The following is a 10,226-nucleotide window of genomic DNA, read 5'->3' as shown; positions in this document are numbered from 1 at the left end:
CAAATAAAAATATATGAAAAAATAACTATCCCTAGTCCAAACCTAATGTCAACTTTGCAAATACAATACAGTAATTTACAAAGTTTGTAAGTTAATTTGCAAATTTTTGCAAACATGACCTTGGGTTTGGACTAAAGATACATATGATATAGAAAAGAAAGTTTCAAAAGATTCTAAAAGTCAGCTTTGCTGAATTACAATATAACCAAAGGGTTATATACACGTGAAAAGTGCATTTTGAAACTTGAAGAGACTTGAAACTGAATTTACGTCGTTCGAATAATTTCTCGTGTTTCAGATCTTCAAAGTGTTTCATTTAAATCTGAAGTACTCAAGAAGCAACATCAAAATCGGTGCTTTCTCGAAGCATAAATTTTTGTTTATGGGGTCAATATGCTATATAACGTTAAATTTTGTTTATTTTCATACCAAATAGTTGTTTAAGCAAACTATTATGCATTGTTTCAGCATAATTCAAGAAGTATATCAGGTTTGTCCGGTAGTTGGTTAATTTCTGCTTGTAATAGCGCTCAACAAAGTTGGCCCATCTATTTCATCAATTCAAAACTAATGAAAAGAATGCACTTCTATTTGAACTTTAACAAGCGACATTTATTGAACAAATCTGCAGTAGCCATTCGATCTGCCGATCAGAATTATTAGCTTTCGGTTGAGCAGAAAGTTTTGTTTATTATTTATTTAGGAATTAAAGGTGCAAAAAGTGTCGCATGCGCTGGATGAGTCCTCGGCTATAAGGGAAAACACTTACGAAAACTTGTTGGTACGTGCGATGAGTCTGGGGTGTCTGTTTAATACATTTCTTAGGTTATTTATGGTGTTCAACAATTTCAGAGGTCTCAAAACTTAGTCTATTAATCTCAATCCTATTTTTTTCTCTAAAAACAATGACCAATTACTTCAGTTTTCTCACAAGTCGAGGTCTCATCTAAAGAACCGTAATTCAAAAAAATAATCTTCACAAAAATCGGCAAAAAAATATATTTTACTGAGAATTCAACGAAGTCCAGTTTATCAAGCATCAGTGATGGCCGAAGGAACCGAAGCACAATCACCCACATTCACAGTTGACGAATTGACCTTGGAGTGTATCATTTGCAAAGAGATCTACGATAACCCTCTTGTATTGACATGCGGACACACCTTCTGTGGACCCCCGCGTACTTGTATGACTGGGTTGCTCGCCATGGCCAACTACCCCTGTTGTGCTATTTGCAAGTCCAGTTTGGGTGGGGTAGTTTTGGAGCAGATTGCCAAAAACTTTGTGCTCAGGGGTATTATCGAGGTATGTACTCTGCCCGGGGTGAGGTGGTAGAAGTATGAACACAATTTAATGTCTGGCCGTACCCTCCCAGTCTTTTAATGTGTTTGATACACAATCTGGACTATACATGAGCGGATTATGTCGAATCATGAGACCATAGATTCGGACAGAAACGCTACAATGAGAACCCGGGGGGTTGTTGATATTGCGTCGCAAACTATGAACAAATAATGCTGAATTGCTTCACCAAACTCTGATCAGAACGCCCCAGACCGAAATAACCACTAATCAGACCGCATCAGACTCAAAGGATCTCTGATCAGATAGCTACAGACTGAAATGACCTCTGATCCAACCGCATCATATTTTGAACTGGTCTCTGATCTGATGAGATTCTACCAGTCTAAACTGGCCTCTGAAAAGGCGGACCTATTTAAAAACCTCTGAACAGACCACCCCATACCACAAATATCTCTAATCCTGAGAGATCACTGTCACAGGATAGAGGGCGGTAGATCGCGGGTACGAAGGGCGAACAAATATGATAACTAAGTCAAATTGTTCTTCTTGTTCTCTTACTAGCACTTTCCTAGCTATATATTCTGCCTGTTCCTTCTGTCAGTATTTTATGGCACTGTCGTAGCTTCTTCGGTTTTTCATTTCTAAAGTATCAAAACTTTTATCAGACTTGTACAGATCGCTTAAAAAACTCTTGATTAAAAAGGAAGAAATTTGAACCGGAGCTCAATTAAGTAATGCCGAACCACAAAAGTACAGCGGATGACCGGGAAGGAAGTCAATACATGATGTCGGATTTGATTGAGAAGATTGCTGACGATTGCTGAGACACAAAAAGTGTCCCTTAAATTTGCTTCAAACTCAGGGTACCCTGTTTATGGCCTTATTCCTGAAGATTTGGTTGATCAAGTCCCAAGTGGCCCTGACAAGGATGCACAATTGAACTTAATCAAGAACTTAAAATGACCTCAAAAATGATCTCCCTTTGACACTCCAGTGAATATTTTCTCTCATTACAATGCTTTGGCTGTTAAACTTGTTTAAACAAAATTTAAAAAAAAATAAAGTAGGACTCAGTATTAATAGGCACAGCAAATTGCCCGCTGCCTTAAAGTTGCATGAAGAACTTTGGAGGTCTTGGCGAATCCCTAAGACTTATCAAAACCAAAATTTAAATGTAAAGATCAAAAAACCTTAACTAACAGGGTAGCAACGCCAGATCATGTGTAACATAAATATATGTGAGAAAAAAAGCATCATTTGTTTTTTTGTCGTTCCAACCCACATTAGAAGGGAGGGAGAAACTATATACCCAAATGGGTTTTTTGTTGTCGACAATCGATATATTCTTTGTAGAGAGTTGTGAATGGTATCATTAAAAAGCCCGTTCAGCGTAGAAGATAGAATTAAAAAGACATTTTTGAATATAATTTTCTGGGGCGATTTATCACTGTTTAAAATTTTCAGAACTGTACACAAACGTGTCAGTGGTTTTAACCTAAAAGATAGAAGAGGGCGTCTGAATGGTTTGATCCGAGTTTCTTTTTGGTGAAATGTTGTTAAATTTTTTGAATTTCAAAAATTCTCATCAAAAAATGTGCCAAACATGATTTCTTAGCCTTCATAATTTAGGTTTGCCAGAAGTAGAAACCTGAGAACTGCTGAATAATTTTTTTAACTCCAAAAGGAGAGACATTCTAGTTTCTGCTTTCAAACCAGTCTTATAGAAACTATATATAGCCCGTTTTTTGCTAATTTAACTCGATTTGTATATAAATGCATGATTTGCTTTGAATATATTGAGATACTTCAAATACCAAAATTTTTGTTTGGGAATCAATTGTGACAATTGCGTATTTAGTTTGGAAAGCTAGTTTAGTTTGAAAATTTATCACGTTTATCAGCGCTGATTTTGTTCATTTCGAGGAATCTGATAATCAAGAGTTGTTCTGATTGTATTGAGGCACGATGTTTTTTTTAAATAACCTTTTTTAAAATTTTTTTGTTAATGTTAACTGCTAACGACAAGATCACTGTCACAGGATAGAGGGCGGTAGATCGCAAGATGTATTTCAAATCGATAATTTTAAATCGAAGTTCAATTGAGGCAAGTCCCACGTACATGAAATTGATTTCCATCGAACATATTATGTTTGTGTTTGAAAAAGAGCACTTTGTATTTAATGCATTCACAGTGTTTTTTGAGAACAATTAAATTGAGTTCTTTTGTTTTCACTTCTTTTTATTCTTTCTGCAGTCACATGGCTTAATCTGACTCATCAAAAATCCAATTTGTTTCTTTAATTGGAACAAATAAAGTTATACCGTGTTTTCAGTTTTATATCTAATAGGTCTGATCTATATGGGTGATGTCTAATAACAATGAAGTTCTGGCCTACGCATCCGAGATATCATTCTTCTGTCGACCTGTAGTTTAATCTCAAGAATGCGCAGTTGAAGATAATCGAGGTTTTGGCGAGTATCTTTTGGTTTCGACGGCTCCGAAAACGTTTTCTCGCAAAAATTAATAGAAACTTCAGTTTTTTTAAAAAAAAAACTGTAGTTGTTGTTCTTTTTGTAATCCCTCAGACTATGTAGATTATCACAGATCTCAAACATTTCCTTTGAATGTTTTCATGGACTAACCTATTTTTTCGAATTATAGCTAATGCTTTTATTGACTTCCATATAAAATAATTTCCGAAACTTAAAGGACTTTTGAACCTTCCCATCTTTCTGTTCTTGATTTTGAATTTATCTGATTTGTGTTCTTATCGATAGGTGTGAACAACAATTTTGCAGAAAAGAAGTTTATTCTTTGTTGGTTATATCTTTTGACTAATGTCTTTTTGTCTTACACTAATTCTTTTCATCAGAGATTTTATCAGTTTTTTTTTTTACTGGTCAACGTTTCATGTTTTTTTTATCTTTTTCAGATAGAACCATTATAAAGACGAATCACTGATAATCAAATGAAATCCCAATGAAAATCCAAAAAGTTTTCAGTTGATTGTTCAAGTTTTAATGGTTTTAAAAAATCATAGTCTAAAAGCTTTCAAAACTCTTGTTTCGTAGAAAATAGATTGTTAATTTTTGAATTCTGTCTCAGTGTTTAGTGTTTCCAATAGTCTTCTGAATTGTTATCTTCAATACAGAGGAGCCCATTTGGATACCTATGTAGTTACAATTTTTTGTTTTTGTTTCGAAGCTAATGGTTTTCATGACTTCCGAAAAAATTGTTTTGAAATAAATTAACGGATTTTTGACCTTTGTCATTTTTTATTATCTTCATCTAATTCTCTAAAAGTACTGGCCATAGCTTAATTTCAGTGAGTAAACTAGAATCCAATTCTCAACCGTTTTCTTTCAACTGATGGTTTTTCGACCTTGACACTAAGCATTCTTATTTTAAAACAAGCAAATTCAGACAACTGTGAAACTTTCGATGTTAAACTTTGCCTGTTTGCCAGAAAACTTTTTTATTGAGGAGGTCGCTCTGGCACTAAAAATATGCGCTATAGAAATTATTCATTTTAAAAAAAATAGATGATCCTTTAAAGGATTGTGACACCTTTTTCTTGATTAATTATTTGATTATTTTGAGAATTTTTGCAGGCTTTGTCGATCATTTTGTGGTCGAATGACATCTGGATAATGAAAGGCTTGAATTTCTTCCTTAAGAGTTATAATTTAACATTTCCTAATTGCTTCCTCAATATACATCTTGTGCTCTATATGAACCTTTTAACGATTCCATTTGATACCTAAGGGCTTGAATCACTTACGAAAGAAAGTTTTTCGAAAATGGAAACTTTTTTTGAAGTTTTTCATTTCTAAAGTTTTTTTCCAATTGTTAGGAGTCTCATTGAAGACAAGTCTCATAGTTTTTTTGGTAATGTACAGGTTGATTTAACTAGTTTAGATGTTATATGGTGCCATTTTAATTTTATGTCTCTTCTAAACATGGACATCGAGTTTTGATTGTAACTAATATTTGTTCTTTTTTCTCGTAGCCTCATTCATCGGCGCTCTAAAAAAAATATTTTATTCATTTAGTGGTTTTATGATTATTTTGCGAGTGATTGAAAGTTTTGAAAGAACACTCTTGACATTTTTTCATTTTGTATTTACCTTAGGCTAATAGTCGGGGATAAACATCCAAAATTCTAAACTTGGTGGAAAGGTTTTCATCAAAACTAATCAGCGTCACCACCCTTGTATTGCCTCAGGCTATTAATCAACTCAGTTTCCCAAAAATCATCTGGCGTATCTCAATGCAAAAAGAAAACCGTATCACAAAATATTACATTTTTCAGCTTTGAAAATTAGTTCAATTTTTTCAATCAGTTTGGAATTTATCAAAAGATCCCAATTTCTCAACTGAATAATCAAGTAAAACTATCGTATCTCTACTGTCGGCTTCGAAAGTATCTCTTTCATGGCTGTCGACATTCTATCTTCTATCTTTCCTCTCTCAAAAAGACCAAACTCATTTCACAACAAGTTAAGAATTCTCTGCCTCTATTAGTTAAATTTGAACTCGTCTTTGATATCAGAGTTACTCTGGGATTTCTAAAATCTAAAACGCGTGAACCACAACAAACAGCAGGTTTGAGTTACTCCTTTTTAGCAACTACTCGAATCAAAACGCGTGAACAACGATTTATTTCAAACTGCTGCTAAAGAGTACGGAAAATATGACTGCGTAACGGACGGTTTTTTGTTTTGATTTTATTAGAACAATCAAATGACCTGAACGACTTGTTTATACATTGCTGATTTGAAATCAAGCTGTTTAAACAAAACAAGCAGCTTCAGGCGTCAAAAACTACCAATTCATCAATCAGTCAACTTCTGAACTTGATTTATTCCATGTCTTTTCAATCTAAACCTCTGAAGTTTCTTCTCAGCTCCATTCCTAAAAAATTATAAAGCCTCACTGAAACCTAGCATGTAATATCTTTACTTCATTCTCTTAATTCTGGAGGCAAAAAAAGTTTTGAAAATGAAAAGGGAACTATCTATTTTGTCTAATCTAAAATAGCCACACAAGAGGTCGAAAGTCTGATCCTCCAATTTCTACTGAGAAGCTTGAGGCACATTTATTTTCTTCACATTGTCGTTTCTGACAAATTGCATTTGTATATTATCAACGGAAATTAGATAAGACCACTGATGCAGGAGACAAATATTGTCAAATTTGCTTACGAATTTTGCATAAAAATCAGTGAAATATAGCGTAGTAACTTTAATATGGCGTAAAATCCGTGAAAATTACTTATTTAGCATTAACTTTATTTAAGGTAAAATTTGAGTTAAGGTTTAACTCAAAATAAGGTTAGAGTAACTTTTACCCTAAATTTACCTTAACAGACGTTTACTTTAACTCTGTAATGGCAAAACTACCTTAATTTCATTTAGTGTGTACTATTAAAGGACGTCAAAGTTTGTTCTTTTCAATGTTTAGGAAATGAAGAGAAAAGATTCTGAGAAATCTACCGCCAAAGACGCATGCAACCCATTTTATTGCAAGGAGTGTAAAATGGAAATCAGCCAATATTCCTGGGAAAAATTCCACTCGGAACATTTCGTGGTCCCACTATCACTATTCAGGAAACAACAACTTGAAATATGGATACCAAAATTGACAGCAGCAGAGCAAAACTTTATCCTTGCAACTTTAGAATTAAACGATGCTCACGATGTTTTGAACAAAAATTTGAAATCAACCAACACTGATGAGCTGGAGAAGAAACTCTTAACTTGTTCCGAAAGAGCGTTCAAATTGGAGTTTACGAAATTGCAGCAAGAAAATAGAGAGAAACAAGAAATTCTCGAAGCGACGCTTGACAAGTTAGATCAGATAAAAGTTTCAGTTCAGACCGCAAAAGACAGTTTTTCGGAGTTGAACAAAGTTTTGGGCAAACGAAAAGGTACGTACATTGAAGAGGGTATTGAACGAACCCCGAGCAAAGCCAGGCTTGGCGAGTTTAAATTGCTACCGAACGATTTCAACCAACGAACAAAATTGGGTAATGAAGTTGCCTTCATAAACAACCCTTGCTTTGATCATTCCGGGCAAATTTTCTGGTTGGGCAGGTCCAAAAACAGCAACCAGGCTATATTTATCTTGGAGTTAAACAGCGAAAATAGCGTCGTTTCTAAACGCATTTTAAACTGGCAAAAACTTAGAATTGACGGCTCAAGAGCACTAGATATTTGCATTAGCAATATAGGCCTGTATGCTGTTCTCGAAAACGAAAAAGGCATGAAAGAAATTCACTCATTGTTTTCCTCGAATTTAAAAACATGCCGAAAACTGCCGCTAGAGGGCTCGACATTGGGGCAAATTTCAACATGGCGGCTATTGGGTTGCGATAAATATTTGGTGGTTTTAGAAATTGATTCGAACCCTTTGAAAATTGCGGTTTATGAAAACAACACATTAATTCATACGCAGGCTATTGAGAAGCAGATTAATGTTAGCGCGATCTTTTCGACAATAACTATTTCGAAGGAGCTGATTGTTATTACTGGAGATTTAGGTAAAAAGTTGCTGGTTATAAAATGGAAAAATATGGACAAGTTACTTCCAAATTTTCTACAATGGAGTTTTGATCTTGGGGAAACTGAACTAGTTTCGATAGCTTTGGTCAATTTCTTGCCCAAATCTTACTATCTATTTGGGGTGGAGAATGCGAACAACAATATAATCAAAGTTTACAAAGTTAGATCGGATTATAACTCAAAAGGGGTTATGGAAGGAACTGAATTGAACCCGTATCAGGAAATTGATGTTGGATTTCGATGCAATTTTGTTCATTTTATGCCGTCGAAGGATAGTTTGATCTTCCAACAAGCCAATCCGAGATTGATCGGGGTTATGCATATTAATGCGACCCTTCTCAAAGACTGAAAATTAAAACAATGTTCTCAACAACTGTCCTAATTTGTTACTTTTGTTCAAAGTAACGTTATAGTGCGAATTTGCTTAATTCACCATTTGAGAAGGATAACAGTTAAAAAAAAAACAGACAAACATATAGAGTATGTATTCGGTAGAGGCATTCTAGAGGAGTTCTAGAGGCGTTAGGGATGCGATAGCGAGACGAATCGAAGTGCAATCCTGCGCGCTGATATGACAAAGATTCCCATTTTACCCCCCCCCCCCGCCCACCTCAACACCCCCTCAGCACCCCCCCGCCCACCTCAACACCCCCTCAGCACCCCCCCCCCCCCCCACTAGCGCGCCAGTACACAAATTCAAAATCCAAAACACAAATAGAAAAATTCAAAACTAAAAACTATCTAAGTTTGTCTGTTCCTGGTTTTGCTGATGATAGAATCTGCAGTAATTGAATTTAAATTTTATTAAATTTGCTTTTGGGCTTTTGCCTTTGAGCAGAATTGTGCTGTAAAGTTTTGTTCCTCTCCTTTAGTTCCTGCAGTCAAAGTTAAGCTAAATTGCAGACAAAGTTAAATTGAAAACCAGGTTGGTGCTAGGTTACTTTTGCCGATGGTTCTTCAACATAAACCTCAGACTGTTTCCCTCAACCCCCTCCCCCCCCCCCCCACACACACACACACACACACACACACAAACGCATACACACACAAGAACTCACACAAACACACACGCACAAACACACACACACATATGCACACTTACAAACACACACAACCACACACACACACACACACACACACACACACACACACACACACACACACACACACACACACACATATGTACACTTACAAACACACACAACCACACACACACACACACACTCTCACACACATATGCACACTTACAAACACACACAACCACACACACAAACACACACAACCATACACACACAAACACGCACACACACATCCTCACACACACACACACACATACGCGCACACGCGCGCTCACAATTTATATGGCAGTAAGAGGATGCATCAGATCCGATAAGAAAATAATCAGGTCAGAAACGATGAAACTTCGCTTTCCCATATCAGATCTTACCCAACAACAATTTTGTCGTTGCAGAGTGGATAAGATAGAAGTAATCACTATGAAGTTGTTGGATTCGACAATGCAACAATTATTTGTCGACTTCAACTAGGAATTTTTTCAAAACCCTAAGTGTGACCATGTTTCATGGCAAAATTCTAAAAAAAGCGAAAGAAGTGATGTCAGCTACCGGATCAAAGATCCACTTCTAGAATGATTATTGAGAATCAGAAAAAAACAGTCTTTTAAAATGCCATGTCGGAATTTATTCAATGAAACAAGGAGGCTCATTAATGTGCGTTTGCACATCATGTTCCGACCCGAGCTCATCTACATTTTTGACTTAATTGTCAACCAAATGAAGAGAGATAACAAAAACGTATGTTTGAGTTTTAAAAAAATTGCTTCACACCCAAACTAATATTTGAATTACATAATGCCATGCTTCCTTACAGCGCTCACAAGAATTGCCAATAAAAACAAACAAAATAAGCAAAACTATAAAAAATAACGGCAAAAACTCAATATCTAATTGTAAAAGCACCTAGTAAACAACATCCAAATGAAATCAGGTAAAGCATTAACTACACAAATTTACTTCTTCCAAACTAAACAGCAGATGGAAAGTTTTCTTAATAAGACTAAGTGACAAGTCGACAAGAGAACGAACAATGAGGCGAAATTCAAAAATTAATCAACGTTTTTTAAACCAAGAAATTTCAAAAGTCTTAAAAATCATTAGCTTTTAACTAAATAATCCTTGATAAATTGCTAAGAATCAGTACAAAAACAAAAGGACTTGTCTTTGTTTAAACTAAGCCAAAGAAATCAAATAAAGAAAAACTCAAAAAATTATAAACGATTTGCGAAAACACAAACTATTGCTACCATTAAAATCATTAGCTATTATCTGAACATTATGTA

General features: G+C 35.2%; 1 protein-coding gene across 3 annotated transcripts; it reads left to right on the top strand.

The window, feature by feature from the left end:
- Positions 1-528: 528 nt before the first annotated feature.
- LOC142346059 (uncharacterized) lies at positions 529-8,418 on the top strand. 3 transcript variants are annotated; one of them, XM_075398552.1, is made up of 3 exons: positions 529-712; positions 1,012-1,303; positions 6,768-8,418. In XM_075398552.1, the coding sequence occupies exons 2-3, from the start codon at positions 1,046-1,048 to the stop codon at positions 8,214-8,216; spliced, it is 1,707 nt and encodes a 568-aa protein (XP_075254667.1). In that variant the 5' UTR covers positions 529-712; positions 1,012-1,045; the 3' UTR covers positions 8,217-8,418. The 3 variants fall into 3 exon arrangements, with proteins under 3 accessions (XP_075254667.1, XP_075254665.1, XP_075254666.1); XM_075398550.1 differs by having other exon boundaries at positions 953-1,303; XM_075398551.1 differs by having other exon boundaries at positions 529-741; positions 953-1,303.
- Positions 8,419-10,226: the final 1,808 nt, after the last annotated feature.

Source organism: Convolutriloba macropyga, chromosome 9 (assembly GCF_964194025.1).
Source record: "Convolutriloba macropyga chromosome 9, txConMacr16.3, whole genome shotgun sequence".
NCBI classification, from domain to species: domain Eukaryota; kingdom Metazoa; phylum Xenacoelomorpha; order Acoela; family Convolutidae; genus Convolutriloba; species Convolutriloba macropyga.
The sequence above is the reverse complement of the archived record's forward strand: the minus strand, read 5'-3'. Positions and strand labels throughout refer to the sequence as shown.

Coding starts and splice junctions, on each gene's coding strand:
- LOC142346059 (XM_075398552.1), top strand. CDS start 1,046: ATGGCCGAAGGAACCGAAGCACAATCACCCACATTCACAGTTGACGAA. Junction 1,304..6,767: donor TGCTCAGGGGTATTATCGAG/GTATGTACTCTG, acceptor TTCAATGTTTAG/GAAATGAAGAGAAAAGATTC.